This window comes from Pagrus major, chromosome 11, assembly GCF_040436345.1.
Source record: "Pagrus major chromosome 11, Pma_NU_1.0".
In the NCBI taxonomy this organism is placed as follows: Eukaryota; Metazoa; Chordata; class Actinopteri; order Spariformes; family Sparidae; genus Pagrus; species Pagrus major.
Genome location: NC_133225.1, coordinates 17,654,735 through 17,673,977, shown reverse-complemented (window position 1 = coordinate 17,673,977; position 19,243 = coordinate 17,654,735). Strand labels below are relative to the sequence as shown.

Below are 19,243 nucleotides of genomic sequence, written 5' to 3'. Positions count from 1 at the left end.
AACAAATGAAAAAATTAGATTTACTGCAATCTTTACAACACTTGACAAATAAATTACATCTTGCACAGCATAATGTCGCACAGCAGCAGAGTTTGCAGCAACAGTGAAATGCAGAAAACACTGAGTCCAGTTCTTTGGCAACTTGATGCATGTGCAGACCTTAAACAGGCCCTGTAAACTTCTCAACAGCATCCTGAACTTCAATAGATACCGCTAGGAAACATTTTTGTTTCCAGTTCCACTTTCATGTTCAGGAGAAGTGCCTCATATTGCACCTCACAGAAAGAATCTCTCTCTTGAAACAGGGACACTTTATTCCTCAGGATTGTGCTGTGTATCGTTTCATTTCCAAGTCCATATCAGACGTCTGAAGTCTTGTGCCCAGCATCCTCCTCCTCCTCCACGAACGGGTGAGACAGCTGTCAGCTGATCAGTATGACATCGTCATTCTCAGGAACCCTGCAAAATCATGATTCAGAGAGAAGCATGAGACACCCCGACATCAAGTTGAACACACATGCTTTCTACTTTAGGTCATTAATAAAAGGCAGTGCATCAGCAAATGTCTCTGCAATGTATCATACAGTTCTTGTCAGTTCTTGTCACACATTGTTGATATTGATCAATATTCTGAATCATTAAAGTCCAAATGTTGGCACAAATGACTGAAGAGCATTGAAGGTGTTCCCCGTGTGTTGGCATTTGATTCGAGTTGAGAAACGTGTCAAAATTAATCTGGAAGAAAAATAATCTCATGTTGCAAGTTGCAGATTTGTTGAAATGGCCCGGCTTCATTTGGTCTGCGTGGGTGTGGTTTGATATGATTCAAGTTGAAAGTAGCTGCCCTTACATGGATCCTTATCTTACACTTTTAGACATTTGTGTCAATCTTTTCTCATAACTATATAATTTGTTGAGTAAAAAGGCCAAAAATGTGTTTTGTGAGGTCACATTTACCTTCACCTGTAACCAGCTAAATCTAACCAGTTCATCCTTGAGTCCAAGTGGACATTTGTGCCAAATTTGAAGGAATTTCCTCAAGTCATTCTTGAGATATCGCGTACACAAGAATAGGACTGACGGACAAACCAAACGAAAAAGTAATCTGTTGGACTTGAGGATGGACTCAAAAAATCTGAATAAAAGGTGAAGTCCCCCCTTGATAGTCTGATCAATGAGAAAATATTGGCGCCTATAACCACATAAACACTTAATCCCATTCTGTCTGCCTGGAATAAATATATAGTTTCAAAGAGGGACAGAAACACGGAGAATGCACTGTATAACAAAACAACACGACTGTCAGACCTTTTACAAATCAACTAGAGTTATGTTCACGTCCTTAATTTCATGTAAATCCCATTGAAAAAGTATCACTTCTAACAATAAAATATCAACTTTTGTAAATTGGTCTGCCTGTCAAATCGATGTTACTTGGTACGAGTTTAAGCTAATACAGCAGGTATAGAGGTGGAAATTTGGTCAAAATAATGAAAGCTTTATCAAAAAGGGTATGAGACAAATTCATACGATGTTTGTGCTGAATCACCAGTCATCATGTTTTACACACTTGTAGATGTGTCTATGTATAAAATATCATACTTTCAAGGGGTGTTTGGTAGAGTGGGCTTCCCATAGAACAGACCAGGCTCAGACCAGCAAAAATGCTTTGGGGTCCATGTGAACATTTAAGTTTGAATCTTTCATCTGTTGATCAGATTTTTCTTCAACTATTGCTAAATACTGAAGTCAGTGACATCAGCGTTGAGTGAAACTATTATCTCAGACTGTTTCTGAGTCATTTGTTTTGAGACGTTACATCCAACAAGTCACAAAAAGGTCACAGGAGTTTAAATTCAGCAGCTGTTTGTTCAGACCGGGGAAGTTTCTCTAAACTCTTGCTACATTATAAACCGTTAGGTAATCCCCTACACAGTCTTCGTCCACTCAGTTTATTTCCTACAATTCAAAACAAGTACAAGCATGCCTCTTTATTCTGTGGGCTTCCACCTGCATGCAGGGTTTGGCCTGGACACAAAGAGAGTCAATGACGGGATGCAGGAAGAGGTCTGTATTTCTGGTGACTGTGTGTACCCGCTCTGAGAATAAATCCCCCAAACAAGCAGTTTGAAAATGATAGCCTCGTCAACGAGCGTCTCGAACACAGTTTTGTGTTTGGCTGTTTTTCTCATGAGAGCAAACAGCCAATTATGTTCCTGTTAAATTAAATCTGTAAACAATCAAACATTTTCCCTTCATCTTTATGATGTGCACAACGTTGTACTGTTGTTTGCAGAGAAAGTCTCAGACTCTCTGTTCCACAAACTGCTGCAGCTGTTTGAGGTTGTGAATGTATTTTCACAGAAAGCAGGAAGTTCTGTCCAATCATTCTCTTGGAAAGCAAAACTCAAGGTTTCAGTGTACATTGTTTTAAAAGGATAGGTTCACCCGAAAGTGAGATTCATTCATTATCTTCTCACCCTCATACCAATAGAAAGACGAGAGAAGAACATTTCTGGATCTTCACAGCAAAACAGTGTTGCAGCATTCTCCTAAACTGAACTGAAATAGATGAGGAAAACATAAAGTCGCTCCATCCAGCTTAAATTGAGCTAAAAGGTCTCAGGAAGCCATAAGATCCCAAATTGATTTGAAGACGTTATTTGCACTCTTTAAAACTGAGTAGCCACTAAGCTAAAATCATTAGCTGTACGGAGCTATTTTATGAGTTTTTTGTATTATTTTTTTCTGTTTTAAAAGTTTTGAGGACCACAAAACTCCACTTGTCTTTCATTTTTGGGTGAACTTATCCTTTAATGCAAAGCCAAGCGCTCCTTTTATCAAATCTCTCCTCCACTCTTTTGCTAAGCTTGAGTACAAGTTACGATTTGCAGCAGATGCATTCAAGTCTCTCTTAAGCGATAATACATCATTTAGACTGACACACTCTTACTACCAAACTTGCTTTCCACACAAGACTTACTGACTGCAGCAGCAGCAGCAGAAGATAACAGCAGGAAGAGGCTAATTGTATGCAGATGAAATTTCATCCAGTAAGACATTAATTAACGTGTTTGCTGAGAATGCTGATCTAATTTTTTTCGCGCAGCAAGACAAAGATAATAGTAGAAATTAAATTTGCTCAGGTCAGAGGCTGCAAATGATTGCAATTACAGACCGAGTGTAACTTGACAAGAGTCCTCCTAATGACTACATTTTTTAAAAAGCCCTCATCTCCACACAGAAATGCACATTCAATTGTCACTTTTGCATCAGGTTGCACTATTATACATTATTACATAATGGCTCTGTAACTGAGACTTAATTTCCTTAAAACACTCAGAGCGGGAAAAGCGGACTACTCTGATAGAAATCGGCTGTGGAGCTCGCAGAGAAGACCACAGAGTCGAGAGTGTTGATGTCTGGTAAAGCAATAATGACGGAAGAACCCTGAAAAGAAAAACTGATACTTTAGAAAAAGCAAAGAAAACTTTTCCATCTTTAACTATATTCAGTTTTTTTCCCCCCACTGATTACATGACTCTAAATTATTTTTACAGTGTGTACAAACATTCGAGGTTCTGGCATGCAGAAAATAATAGTCTGATGGCAAATGATGACTACAGTAGTTGGTTTTCTGGCATAAACAACATCTTTTCGCACTAAAATGGGCTCTTCATGTGGAAGGATGGTGATGGCTTCAGAAACCAGGCCTGGTGTCGGTTTGCAGTAAAGTCTTTTCCTGAATATAAACTTAATTGATGCAAAATAGGGAGATTTAATAATATATTTTAACGTTATATAACATTTCGGGGAACCAAGAGTAAAAGTAACACACCGCAGTCTGATTAAGTGCTGCTTGCGGTTGAGTTTTGTAACTTTTCTGTTTTGTAGAAACAAATGGTTAAAGAGGAAGCGATGACTGAAAACACAAGAAATGCAACTCATACCTCATATTGCACAGGAAGTAATTGTCAGAAATGTCATCTGATGGTCTGAGGGAGGGTGAAGGTGTAGGATGAATGTTTGACAAAGTTAATCCTGTATTAGTGTTTACTTGTTTGTTTTATAGACTTTTTTTGGTTTTGCTCCGTTGATTTAAGCTACTGTTTTCCATTCCATTATTTTGTAGCCACGTCACTCATAAAACATCAGCTGAAAAATGTTCCAATGTGGCCTGTAACCAACAATAACCACAATTAAAAGTATTCTTATGATGAAAATCAGTCATCTGATTACAAAAAGGAGGATAAGAAAGTGAAGAAGAAGAAACCACACACCAGAGAGCCACTAAACTAAACTGTACACCACATTAAAAAGGCAATTGGAGTTAAACTTTCACCCATCACACTCAGATCAAATATCTTCCTAATTAACCACCGGGCTTTAACAAAACTTTTCCGGCCCAATTGGCTGAGTCTTAACAGAGTGTTGATCGAGGCCTGTTTATTTTGGAGGCAACGCAGCAAAGAGGGAGCGATGGCCGAGGGGGGTGAAGAGGGGCGTGTGTGTGGGGGTTCTTCCCAGCGTACAGCCTCAGTTTCTCTGTAATCAGCCCATCGCTGGGTGTGTCTGCATAGCTCCCACCACTAACTTCATTGCTCTCAGACCACGTATGCGCGAGCCAAACCACAGCGTGGAGGAAACTCCGCTCCAGTCTGCTGCCTGCTGATGTTAGAGATTGGCTCATAGAGAAGGAATGAGCAACAAACAGGGACGTATAGAGAAATACAACGTCCTGCTGTAGCAACAAGGTGTAAGCAAAGCAGATTGAGTTTTCTGTTTAGGAATGTGTCCGTATGTGTAGTGTTTCTTTAATAAAAAAAAGAGATCAAACTAATACATCAGGGGTCTCATTGTAAGTCTAAAATCAGTTTAGAATGACTTTCAGGATTTTTACTAAAACTAAAAAAAAAAAAAAACATCTGCATGTTTCCTATCTGCATGTAAGAAATAGATCCTATCTTATCTTTGGTTAGGATAGCCTAACCATTACAGAAACATCCTAACAATTTCCAATGATAGGATTCTATAGACCCCGTCCTAAATTCAAAATGACTGCCAAAAATGGCAGCACCACTATTGTTAGGTCTGTAGGGCAATGACAATGAAGATGGGGAACAACATGAACACTGAAATATTTTGATTGAAAGGCTACGCAAACCTTAAATTACTAGAGAAGCTGACACTGAGGTTAGCCTGTCAGAGCTAGCCCTGACATTTGCGTTTTGAAGAAGCTTACATCAATGTTAGCCTGTTGAAGACGCTTACATCAATGTTAGCCTGTTGAAGACGCTTACATCAATGTTAGCCTGTTGAAGAACAATGACATTAGCCTGCTACAGATTAAACTAGTTAGGATTTCTTAAGTTAACATACGAGGTCAGAGACAGGATAGGACACGGCCATGAGTTGAGGAATTGCTTCTGTATCAAGATACAAGCTTTTTCCTATCTTTGAAACTTAAAATAAGACAAGAATGCTTGGACATTTTTCTGTAATGAGGCTCCTGGTGCTGCTTGGAAACACCCACTACATCTTTCTAGAGCTGCAGCTGTCAGTCGTTACTGAGCAGGTTGTCAACTGTCACATCAATAATGAAAATACAAGTAGAGGAATGAGAGATGTGTTACTAGCTTACACACTGCGCTTGAGCGAGGAGGCATTTAAACCATAATATCACTTACGTTTAAGTGATGTATGTAGGTGTAATATCATTAAAAGCATCAAAAGTTCACCATCTCACCTTTGGCAGCAGCAGAACATGGAGTATTTGACGTTGACGTCCGTCTGACTGCCATCCTCTGCAACACAGACATCTTTCTGCTCTCTCAGGAACTTCTGCAGGTCCGTCAACGGGAATCCTTCCTTCTGGTAGCTCTGTTGGATAAATCACAAATAATGGAACCATGAATATAGACTTCCAAGCAAATGACAAAATGTTTTTTCTCTGCGTAAGAAGATGTAAAGTACCTTGATCGTCTCGTAGGCATCGGTGATGAGGGCGATGAAGAGTGACAGCACCATGTAGATGAACAGGGAGATGAAGGAGTAGAGGTAGGCCCGGCTGAAGAGCCACACCAAAGTGTTTTTGTCCTTCAGCTGGGCAAAGGTGGTGAACATGTCGTCGCCATTCAACAGGGAGAAAAGGCACTCGGCTACACGGCTCAGGCCCTCGAACTAGAAGAGGAGACATTAGGCAAACAGTTAACTTAAGGCCAGTACATAAAAGGAGTATTTCTGCAACATAAACTATTTTATCTGATGTTTCTAATCTCTAATTTTTGCTTGTGAATTACTGGACATTTTCTTTACTTCTTCAGGCCCCCAGAACGACTAACCGGTCACACTTTTATTACTATGTTTGTTTAATGTCTGCAACCGTAACTATAGCAAACTGTACGGCTGCCTATCTTGGCCAGGACTGTCTTGAAAAAGAGATTTCTTATCTCAATGAGATGTCTTTCCTGGTTAAATAAAAGGTTCAATAAATAAAGAACTTTTTTTAAACCTTTTCTTGCGGACCATTATGATGTCATGGTGAACTTTTGGATATACTGTAAATGTCATCACTTCATCATTCTATCCTACTGGACATTTGTGTGAGTTTTATCCTAATTATTATATTAATTGTTTTAATGGCCAAAAATAAATAAATTATTAAGTAGTAGTTAAGTAGATTTAACATCATTTCTGGATTTTACCAGCACTTTGACAAATCATAAACATTGGTCCTTAAACCAATATGTTTAGGAGAAGGTGCTGCAGAAGACGGACATGAGCATGACGGTTAATAGAGGCGGAAGGATGAAGACAGAAAGACTAACAAAGTAACAGATGGCTGAAAAGGAGAGCCTGAGCGCCAGGCACAAACATTATGTGAAGGAGTTTCTCTAGAGTGTGATAGCATCTTAACACAACATCCCACTGCGACCGTATGGATCGAGGGCACAGCACTTGAAGACGTGTGGGATGGCAGGTCCTCGAACATCCTCTGTTTATTCCTTCAGTAAATACACAGAAGAGCCTGGAAGAGCTGACGGCACACTACAGGGGACTCCCCCAACCGCCGCAATGTAAATATCGTGACCGAGTATCAGTCGACTGCAGTGTCGGACACACAGAACTGAAACCTGTTGCACTTCGACTGCAGGGGACCGCTGAGGAAAGATGCATTTAATGTGATTCTGATGTGACGACATCATCCGTTCTTTTGGTTTCAATATGAAACAATGAGCTCATTTAACAGCTAATTTACAAGTGAAAAGCTGCAAACACAAATGCATTATTTTTGAATGATTCTGCCCACAGGCAGTCAGTCCAGCTGTGGACCATAAGTCATCAGCATCCTCACCTAAACTGACCTGACAAGCGCACTACAGACTTATTTACAGCAGTTACTCCCCTTCAGTTTAAGATTATCAACAGATTTCCAGTTGGTCAGTGAGACGTCGCTCGGCCCGGGGCGACTGATCTATGTCACATCTCGTCCCTCCTACAGCAGGAGCGCTGCCTTGTTTAGACGCCCACTGCATGCTCGGACTTCCGTAAATAATTTATCTAAGCGGGCGAGGACAGCTAAACACTGGCATTTTTTCCTCTGATGGCACAGCTTGTCCAAGGATCTCCATCTGTTTTAATCTCTGTTGATTCTCTGCTTTCAGAGCACACAAAAACCATGACGCTCTCTGTTTTTTACTTTCTTATTAAAAAAACTTGTCAAAGAGATTTTAAACTCATTGTGATTGTCTAGTTAAAAAAATAAAGCGTATTTATATTAAAATCACAACATTTATTGTAGTTTGTGCAGCTTTTTCTCCTTCAAAAGGGGAACTCAACAAAATAAATAAATATGATTGTTTCGTTGTGACTCAAGTGTTTAAGATTCTGATCATGGAATCATAACATCCCCATTTTGACGGTCCTTGACTAAATGTAATCAGTTACATTCAATCAAAGTGTCCCAGAATTGTACTTAAGTTCAGTACTGAGTATTTCCCTTTTCTGCTACTTAATACGTCCACTCGACCACATTCTGAAGGCATTTTGTACTTTTTACTCCACCACATTTATTTGACAACTTTAGTCACTAGTTTCTTGCGAGTAGCACATTTTTTAGATCTATTTTAACAGCATCATTAGAAAAATGCTCGGCTGACGATCAGTCAACACATACAGTATATGTAGTAAAAACTATGTTCTTTTGATACTTAAAGGAGTAAAAGTTATATTTTAAAACAGTATCTTTACTTTTACTCAAGTATGACGTTTTTTGTACTTTTTACAACAATGGTAACTAAGTACATTTACTAAAGTACTGTAACTAAGTACTATTTTGGCGTACTTGTGCTTTAAAGTACTTGAGTGTTTCCTTTTTCTGCTACGCTATACTTCCACTCTCATTCATTTTGGTGGTAAATATTGTACTTTTACACCACTACACTTATTGTTAACTTTAGTTACTAGTTACTGCTGCATCAGAGCCAAAGTAGTGCATTTTTTCACTTATTTTATCAGCATTTGGATAAAAACTGGTTCAGATCATCAGAAAACTGCTAAATATCAGTTCTGATAACTGGCCAGTCTGATAATCAGTATACAGTATATACATGTAAACACATGTAAAATACTTAAGTACATTTACTATCAGTCCCTTGAAGACTTTTACTCAAGTATGTAACATTGATATCTTTACTTTTGTTCAAGTATGGTTTAGGTACTTCTTACAGCACTGCAGTGAGACCTTTCATCCCACATTTCTCTCACATTAATCTATGTCCTCTCTCGACTCTCTCACTGTGATAAAAAGGGAAACAAATCCTCAGAGAAATACTTGCTTGTATCAAGCAGAGACAAGTCTGTGAATGCTTAGGTGTGTTTGTGGGAAGAGCTTGTGTCTGGGTTTTTCACAGTTTGGCTCCAAGGACAGAAAGATGCGCTAGTTGAAGCTGTAGGTTTAATAGATTGAACACATACTGACATCTAGTGGTCGTTAATATTAAAAACAAACTAAAAGACTTAGCAGGACATAATGTTCTTTAGGCCTCAGCAATTTTGCAGGAATAAATAGGAGCAAAAAACAAAAAAAGCCTTGATAGTTCCTCTCATTTCCTCACACTCGTGACAATAACAGCCGTTGCAGTGATTCACACCAGCATCCGCCCAGGCTTCATCCGCTCGCCTCAAACCAGTTACAGTTACCTTCTCATGGTATGGTCCCAGTACGATCCACCCACAGAAGGTGTAGCCGAGGTAGATCATGCCGGCACAGCAGCAGAAACGCAGCACTTTGGGGAAGGCTGCTTTCATGGTTAAAATTAACACCTAGACACACAGAAAAGTGTGGAAACATGATGTTAAACCACAATCAATACATGAAAAATCAGTTAAAGACAAAAACACATCATGTCATTGTTTTGTTGTTCGATTTGTTTGTTGTTGCTTTTTATTTTTGTGCACTTTTTTTCAAAAAAAAAAAAAAAAAAAAATCACAATAACAAAAGATAAATGTAGTGGAGTTGAAAAGAAAAAACATAAGCCTCTTGACTGTGAAGGAAAGAAATGGTTTCATTCGGGGTGGAGAGGGAGTGAAAAGTACATTTTGCCAAAAATGTCAAATAAAAATACAGTAAATTATCTTATTTATCAAATAATCCTCTGTGATCTAAAAGTTTTTAATGGCTTTTAATTAGCCAAATTTGGTTCTGCCTTTTTTGTATCTTTATTTGTTGTTGTTTTTTTCCCTTTGTTTTGTAATTCACTGGATGTCATTGCAAATAAGGGTCACCCCTTAATAAACTCTCGAGTATAAATAAAGGTTGAATGAATGAATGAATGAATAAATGAATGAATAAACAACCAACTCTGCACACAGTTGGTTGTTTATGTGGCTCATCAAGACGTTGTGAGGTCGCTTACAAAGCGAGGAAAATGCTCACAGACTCACGTTGTATTTCTGGAAGTATCCGAGGTACCTGATCACACCGACCCACACCACTAACGTAGACGTTCCCAGGAAGATACTGCACACATCATAACTGGTCAGACTCTACAGGACAGAGGAAAAAACAAAAAAAAAAAAATTCAGGACAAAGAAAGCAGCTTGATCTTAGTCTTACTCACCTGGACTCAGTCTGGGATGAGCAAATATTCAGTGTTGGTAAAAGTTGGCACAGCCAAACCTCTACTGCACCAAGTAGGTTAATTACACAGTCACGTTAATCTACACAGCTGGCGGTAAACTGTGACATGATCGGCGTGGATTATTTTATTAGGGTTTAAAGTACAATGTGGAACTGCAACAGAGGAACATCTTATCAATTGTTGACAAATGTGTGACATTTCATTTCAAGTACCTAATTGAGGACATTAAGTTTTGTACATTTAGATCTAAAAATGCATGTCAGTGTATTATTTAGTGCACCAAAATGATGTGCTGGTGCACCTAAATGAAAAAGTTAGGCGCATCATTGCAACCTTTTCTTTAAAAAAGGTGCACTATGTAGTTTTTGGGAAGAAAGAGAAAGATCTTCTTTGATTAAAATTTTTAAGCCATAAACTAAATAAACAAACTGACCTTAAAAGGACAACACAGTTTCATACTGTTTTACTTTGTTTATATGTGGCGGACCCTGCCGCCTTTCTAGCATCAAACAGTCTTCTGGGACCTTATTTTCCTCTGACAACAACTTGTTTATAATATTTATGAGTTTGTTTTAGTACCTCATTAATATTGTAAATATTAAAATTCTGAGTTTGAATTTCTTCTCCAAAACTACACTCTATCAACTCTATGTGAAGGAGATGTGAAGCAAATGGTGGTCACACCAGATACTGACTGGTTTTCTGACATATATTTTTGTTCAGTGTATATAGTGCACCTTAATAGCCCAAAATTGTTTTGTAGTTTCAGTGAAAGAAAACAAAAAGGTGAATAAGTAAATTAATTACTAGTTGAACTACCAGCAAACAACTGCCAAAATGAAAAACTACTAGTTTAATTACATGTAATTCACTACTCACCAACACTGTGGCTGTGCTCCTTTAAAGTGAGACAGTTTTACGACTCTGGTATTTTGCATGTTTACTGTTAAGGTTAATGTTTACACCTCTGCTTTTCCTGCTATGACAAGTCAAAATGTCAGCCGTGAACAGTGTATTCAAGACACTGTCAGGAATCATCCACAACACTCACAACAGACGACCAGCAGTGTCCTCCTCTAAAACAAAAGCCTCAGGGGGGAGGGTGTATAAGGGAAACATTTATTTTTCCTCCTGTCAAGCTTGGGGTAGACACTTAACATGGTGGCTATATAAAGGACAGAGAGTCGGGTTAAAATAAACAGATCTTTACAGTGTCTACACTGAAGTCTCCTCACTCCAAAGTCCACTGAGACACTCCCAGATTACAGGTTGTAAAATTGAAAAGGTGATCCACAGTAACCGTCTCTCTAGGAAAGAAGTACATGAGTCATTTTACCTTTGCTTGTATTTCCATCTTCAGTATGGATCCAACTATGGCCAACAGGTCGCTCACAATGACCAGCACGTACCAGCCGTTCAAGAACTCACCCTGGTCATCCTCACACACTTTACGGTTGTAGTTTTCATGCAGGAATCTGGAGAATCTCTGAAAATACACCAGCGAAAATTCAGTTTCTTATCAAACACAGTATGATGTAATCACTAAATGGTAAATCTGAATAGACAACATTATAAGAACAGTAACAAATCCTGCAGATTGATATGGATGGGACTTTAAGATAACGTCATAATGAATTAATCTGAATGTTTTGTGCTTATTGTGACATTTGCCTTAAGAACATATCTGTCATTATCACTTTCCTATTGTTAACAACCAGAAACTAAATAAAGAAAAACAGACTAGAAACAGGAAAGACTGACCAGGAAGGAAAAAACCACTCCCTGTAAGATATTATATAATACGAGCAGAGACTGAACAGCTGACCTGGAGCAGCCTGACAGCCAGCACGATGGAGCGGGTGCACAGCACAGCTGACGTGAGGCAGACGATAATGACGAAGCCGTCAAACACCAGCAGATAGTGCGTGTTCTTCTGAGCTGGAACAGAGACAAGTGTGCTGAGTGTGAGGGTTTATCTCTCACTGAACTCGCTCACACTCATTACTGATAAGCTTACAGGAAAACGCCTTATTACCAGTCAACAATTAAACTGTATACTGGGTCAAACAGTGTTGTGAACATGCAGTACATTAAGTAAATTCTGAATAGCTGCAGAGAAGTATTCACAAGTCACCTACCACAGTGGGAAAGTGGGAAAATTGATGGTGACCATACCGTGTACATTTGCTTATATCAAGGGTTGAAAGTTACTAATTACAACAACTCAAATTACTGTAATTAAGTAACTTTTTGGGTACTTTGGGTACTACTTTTGTGAGTATTTTTTCCTAGTCTGTACTTTCACTTAAGTATGTATTACACTGTGTAATCTACTAAGTTACTTTTAAATAATAATTGAGTACCGAGTACAATTTGAACAGTCTGTAGTCCTCAAACCCAGAAATCATTTAGAGATTTTGCACATCTAACTCCAACTTTACAATTTGTAGGATTGATCAATTAATAGAAAACGTTTTTAGTAATGCAACCGCAATGTAGTCCGTTTATAGCCCAACGTTGGCTTTTTACTTCTAGTGTAATCTGATACTATTGCAGTCCTATTATTGTGCCAATTTAACCCTCATGTAGGTACTTTCTGGTACTTCAGCACAAGCCAAATAAAAATATTCCTTTTGAACCTTGAAACTTAATCAAAACCCTCTTCCAGAGGCTGAGAGGAAGCTGGAAATAGATATTTTTAAGCGTAAACTAAAAACACATCTATTCAGTCTGACTTTCACGTAGTGTTTAGGGTTTTAGTATTTATAGTTATTTTATGTATTATCATTGTTATTTAATCAATTTTGTTTAATCAACATTTTATTTTATTGAATTAACATTTTATTTTTTAAATCATAACCAATTATTAATATGTAGTTTTATCTAATTCCATTATTTATTTATTGTTATTTTTATTGATTGGACTATATTTTATCTCACATTATTTAAACTACCAATCGTTTAATGCTGTCTTAGTCAGTTTGGTTGTTTTTTTCGGTGCACATCCTTTTATTTATTTTTTTTAAACAGCCTACATTTTGTTTTGTAAAGCACTTTGAACTGCATTTGATTTGTTTAATTATTCTGTATAAATAAAAGTTTTATTGATTGAAAATAATGTATAAATATTACAGATATGCTTGTGTGCTAACCTCTCTCTGCACTCTAGAACAGCCAAAATCTACAAACAGCTCTTCATCTTATAATCAGTCCCGTTTATCCTCTTAGTATTGATTTTCTGTCTTGGTTTTATTCATCTTTTCCTTTTAAGTTTCTCCATTAGATTAGAAAACTACAATTTACCCGTCCCAGATATCTTCCAGTCTCGACATGCAGAGCTCTCAGAATCGATGTCCAGGAATATTTTCACCTTTCCACTGTGACACTGGTTGTCAAATGTTATCTAGAGACAGGAAGAGAGAAAAGAAGTTTAGTAAAAATTATTAAAAATTTTGTGTTGCATATTATTACTCACCAATGAAAAGTACCAAAGTCTTCAACTGGATTTCACCTGCTTAAGTACACTTCATTTCATAATGACAGAAAATATGGCTGAACCGTACCGTAACGTAGAAAGAGTAGCAGTCCGGTAACTCCCGTGTACGAACTGTCTGTAAGTTGATTCCTTTCAGCTGGAAGGTTATTTTGATGTCAACTAGCCTGGAAGGGGAAAAGAAGGATTTTAATATACAAAGATATATATATATAAATAATGTGTGTTAGCTGCAGTCGTATTGATGGATGATCTATACCTGTAAAAGTCCAGATCAAAAAAGGATGAATTCTGTGTTTTCCACAGGTTTGCAGTCGTTGGATCATGTGACATACAAACTGAGAGAGGGGAGATGAACAGAGGAAACCTTTCAATGTGTGATGTGTCATCGGAATAATGATCTGCACTTCTGCTTTACAGCAAAATACAGGCGCAAGCATTTCCACAGCGATGCATTGAGAAACAGAATAGCTGGTTGCTGCTGTTACATACAAGTGTTTGTTTAAAACACAGGAAATTAAGTTTGTGGCAGAATCTGAAACTACTGAAGTGTTTTAAAGCAGAGAGACATTTTAAGAACAGAACAACAGTAAGGTGAGATTGAGATGCTGATGGCCTAAATAAGCAGCAAAAATAACACAAAATATAATCGTTTCCCCTCACCTTCCTCCAGCTGAGCGTCTATGTCATAAGCCTCATCTGACGGCTCCACACTGCCCTTCTTGTAGTACTCTTTACAGATGGCGAGAGGCAGCAGCTGGCCATCTTCATCCTCAGCGTAGCTGATGGGACCGACAGTGAGCCGGCCTAACTGGCTGTACTGTAAACATCAGAAGCCTCCAGTAAAACAAACTGACCCAGGGCGATTTACAGAACGTTGAAGAGAAGCTGCAATTTCCGTATTACACACACACGAAGAGAGTCAGGTAAACTGGTAACTGAAGAAAATGTATCATGTTGTTTTACATAATAACCACATAAAGACTAGCATCCCAGTTTTGATCACATTTAGGGTATGTGGTATTTCATATCCCTGTTTACTTGAACAAAATGACCATTGTGTTCATGTTTCTGAGCAGGTCTGTGCAGCCATGTCTTGATTAGGGCTGTAACTCACGATTATTTTCATTGTCCTTTATTCTGGAGATTATTTTCTCAATCAATCAATGAGTTGTTCGGTCTATAAAATGATAGAAAATGGTGAAAAATGTCAATCAATGTTTCCCAAAGCCCAACATGAGGTCCTCAAACGTCTTGAATTTGTCCACAATCCAAAGATATTCAATTTGCTGTCACATGAGCACAGAAACCAGAAAATATTCATATCTAAGAAGCTGGAATCAAAAAATGTTGACATTAATGAATCTGAAATCTGCCCATAACCAGGATACTAGTGTGCATGTAGAGGCACTCCATGAATTAAAAGTAAATAATATATATTATATATTATTATAGCAAGAGTTTGTTGTTATAAGTAATCACATCCAAATTTTAATGCAAATACTTCCCATCATCATAAACGCTACATCACTGCCATCACTCTTCATTTTCTGACAGTCTCGTTTAAAGCAGGAGCAGGTGGTGTTCAGTGTCTGTAAGCTGAGGGAGTTTGAACTTGCCTGATCCAGGACATAAAACAGACTCTCCTTGACGCCCTGCTGCGTGTAGACAGCAACACTGTAGTCGTCCTCGTCCACGCCACTGTAGTCCTTCAGGAAGAGGTTTTTAAGGGCTATCGTGTTCTCCTCCTTATAGGACACCACCAGCTGGTTGTTGAGGCCAAAGAGGATGAGCTACAGAAGAAACAAAAGGGAAAATTGAAATTTTATAATTTGTTTAGATCCTTGCAGTTTTTAAAAAGTCATTTTTTTTCCAGTGCAGTTACTCAAGTTTCCATTTTATACAACTGTCTACTTCTTCTGTTTACATTTGTTTTTAACATCTGTTCTGAGTGATCCAATCACATGTGGACAGCTCAAAGTACAGAAAACCCCAAACAAGCATTGAGGACACATTTGAGGTCCAAAATGCAAAACATTAAGTTGTTTCTTTCCTTGTAAAAGTGTCAGTTTGTCTGATTCTGTGTTTAAGTGCATCTTACCTGCCAACATTTAGCGGCTGTCTGAACACACTATTTCAACTGATTCCATCATTTACACTAAATTTACAAAAGAAGACAACATTTCATTGATGGTAAACTGTCAATTTTTACAAATACAGTAGAGGGTAACCAATACAGGCAACTTCTTTGTCGCCCGAGGAGAAAGTCCACAGACTCCCTTCAAAAAAACACATAATTTTGAGACTTCTTGCATTTAGAGATGCTTTATAAACTTTGTGAAAAGCTGTCTACCACACATTCTTAACTATTTGGGCCTTCTTGTTAATTCTGCAGACCTTACACCTAAGGATACGTATCCGTTATGTGTTAATGTGCATATAGAGCGGGTACAAGAGATCCAATCACATGTGCTCACTGAAGACACATGTTAATGCCAGCTGTGAACTGACAGGCGTAAAGCTGTCGCCTTGTGATCGGATCAAACATGTCAAATTTTTACAAATACGGCAAACAGTAACCAATATGGGTAACTTCTTTGACGCCTGTGGAGAAGTCCCCAGACTCCCTTTAAAAAACACTCAATTTTGAGGGTGGTTGCGTTAGGAGAAACTTTATAAACTTTGTGATAAGCCATCTACCACACGCTCTTAACTACTTAGGCCTTCTTGTTAATTCGGCAAACATTATACATGAAGATATTTCTTTCTCTGTGTAAAAACATCTGTTTGTTCCAGTGACGTGTGTGTCAATTTGCATAGGATGAGGAAGTGAGATCCAATCACAAGTGGCCACTCAAAACGCAAGTTAATGCCAGCTGTGAACTGCCAGGTGTAAAGCTGTCCACTTGTGATCGGATCAAACATGTCAAATTTTACAAATACAGTACACAGTAACCAATAGGTAACTTCTTTGACGACTGTGGATAAAGTCCCCAGACTCCCTTACAAAAACGCTCAATTTTGAGTGTTGTTGCGTTATGAGAAACTTTATAAATTTTGTGAAACACCGTCTACAGCAAATCTTTAACTATTTCAGCCTTCCTGTTAATTCAGCAAACGTTATACATGAAGAAATTTCTTTCTTTGTTTAAAAACACATCTGTTTGTTCCAGTGATGCGTGTGTTTATTTGCATATAGAGCAGGGAAGTGAGATCCAATCAGAAGTGGTCACTCGAGATGCATGTTAAAACTGATGCGCATGAAGCCTCAGAACATTCAGGACGAATGTTGATGCCAAATGTGAAGAAAGACTGTGCTTTCTTTTCACTACATTTGACAGATTTAGTGACCTCTTACTGTCAGATTATAATTTTTCTCCCGTTCCTGTCAAGTGAAAAACAAACATCTCCAGATGTGTTGATTTTGATTATTTTCTGATCTAAACTGAAGGATTACATGTTACATTTGACTACACAATGACTACTTTTACTTGAGATACTTGAAGTACATTTTGCTGATAATAACTTTGTTTGAGTGTGGTTCTTTTATTTGTGGTGGAGAATTTTCACAGTGCTTGTACGGAAGTAAAAGGATCATAATACTTTGTACACCACTGGTTTCAACTTATGTAATGAGAGAGCTGAAATCATGATGGACTGCAATATCTGTCATTTCGATTTACAACACTGATATGAACTTTGTCCTCTCAGCATTTTAAAGAGCACATACAACGACAGACTTCATGCCCTAGGTGACTTTAATGTTTAATGTCTTTTTCTGTTTGATTTTTGCAATCTAGAGAAACAACTACATACTTCTTTTCTTCAGAATAACAAGCAGCCAGAGGAGCAATGTTCAGATACATGGGTGGAGTTCACTGATTTCATCATCTCCCATTTGACAAAAACAGACCGTCTCAGATGTTATGTAGGACCCCTCCCCATGTGAAACTCCACACAAACATCACCACCAACTCGTTCACTGATTCCTGGAAAACATGTTTCAGGGGACATACTTGTGTAGTGATCATGACAATTTTGAGAATCTGCACCCCAAGTTTCCAGGGAAGGTGTCGCCTGGCCCGGTACTTCTCACACGGGCTCATGAAGTAAAACTTGAGGTCATCTCTCAGGTTCTCCTCTTTGATGACATCTTGAGTTGTGACAGAGCTGAAACAACACAAACAGTGAAATGAGAAACTGTTTCACTGTTATTTTCCACTCATTTTTGACAAGAGAAAAAGGCCTGAGTATAGCACCTCAAAAACAGAAGTGAAAGCAGTTATTTCATTAATTCTTTTTCTTCTGCTTGAGCAATAGTTGTGTCTGCAGCAGCATGGCCGTTTTTTTTTTTTTAACTTACAGGAAGGACTCCATGTACTCAATACACTGCCTGCATTCATGGTGCTACCTGGGTTCAAGTCCAAGGTTAGCTCAGTGAATGCACTTTCAATATTTTCCCAGCAGCCTGCCCACAGCCTCTACTTTCCAAATCCACCCCTTCTTTTTTTTTTTTTACGTTGGGACTTAATCTGTAGTTAAATGACACATTTCACAGTTACTTGCAGCTGTAGGCTATGTGTTGAGGTAAATACCTGCCTGCTGCTGTCAGATGTGTTGAATAGCTGGTGCTGATGTTTCGATGAAAGACAACATCTATGTTGTGTAGCTGTTTCAGTTCAGCCCACACATTAGATTTTATATTCTTTGTAACATTTAACACTTAAGCAGGTGTTAAAATGTCGAAAATAAGTTTTAAACGCCACCCATTAAAAAAATATAACTCACCTAATGGAGTTGCTCCTGTCCAGATATCGACCCAATAATTCCATGACTGACTGATTGATTAATTGATTGATTGGGCACGTGGACAGGCCAGTTAATCGCGTGTGTGGTTGTCAAGAGGCTGACAGAAAGTTACCAGCAGAGAGAAGTCCTTTCAGCTAGGCTTTTTGTGACAGCACGCAGCTTCCAGTCAGCCAATCAGGAAATGAGTCTCAGGCGGCGCAGAGGTTCCCAATCTACGGCTCGGGGGACACCCGGCGGTCGCCAAGAGGACAGAAATGGGTCCAAGGTACAAAAAAAAAAAACTAATATTAAAAAAAAAGGAAAATAATTATGCTACTTTATCTCTGCTGTACTGCGTATGGAGGGTTTCAGGGGCCAAAGCTAATATATAAATAAATATAAACATACAGATAGTGACTCTTTGAGATTATTACTTTAAATAAATAAATGAATGAATAATTACACAACTAAATGCTTAAAGAAGAATTTAATTTAATGCTTAACCGTCGCCATAAATCACAAATTAATGACACATCAAATATATTAATGTTAAATTTATTGGAGTAATTATTTATTTATTGAGGGGTTTAAGTGCCAACCCTTTTTTAATAACTGCAAAAGATTAAGGAAGGAGGAGGGTTGAGAAGGGCAGCAAAACCTTTTTTTCCACTATCGCATTAGTCATAAAAGCAGAGGAGGCAATTTAAATAAGACTTAGAAAATGGATCAGCAGATTGTTTTTCTCACTTGCCTCTCATGGCCTCCGTAATTTAGGATGTACACTTTCATAACCTTGGCAAAAAAAGTAGTAATGTTTTA

The 19,243-nt window shown here is 38.2% G+C and overlaps 1 protein-coding gene across 1 annotated transcript; it reads right to left on the bottom strand.

Moving 5' to 3' along the window:
- Positions 1-18,559, bottom strand: mcoln2 (mucolipin TRP cation channel 2). The gene is made up of 14 exons (XM_073476380.1): positions 18,425-18,559; positions 17,653-17,806; positions 15,256-15,429; positions 14,300-14,456; positions 13,896-13,974; positions 13,707-13,803; positions 13,447-13,546; positions 11,969-12,081; positions 11,480-11,629; positions 9,947-10,048; positions 9,202-9,324; positions 5,974-6,180; positions 5,747-5,880; positions 1-459 (listed from the first exon to the last, which is right to left on the bottom strand). Exons 1-14 carry the CDS (start codon positions 18,466-18,468, stop codon positions 423-425), a joined length of 1,671 nt encoding a protein of 556 aa, XP_073332481.1. The 5' UTR covers positions 18,469-18,559; the 3' UTR covers positions 1-422.
- Positions 18,560-19,243: the final 684 nt, after the last annotated feature.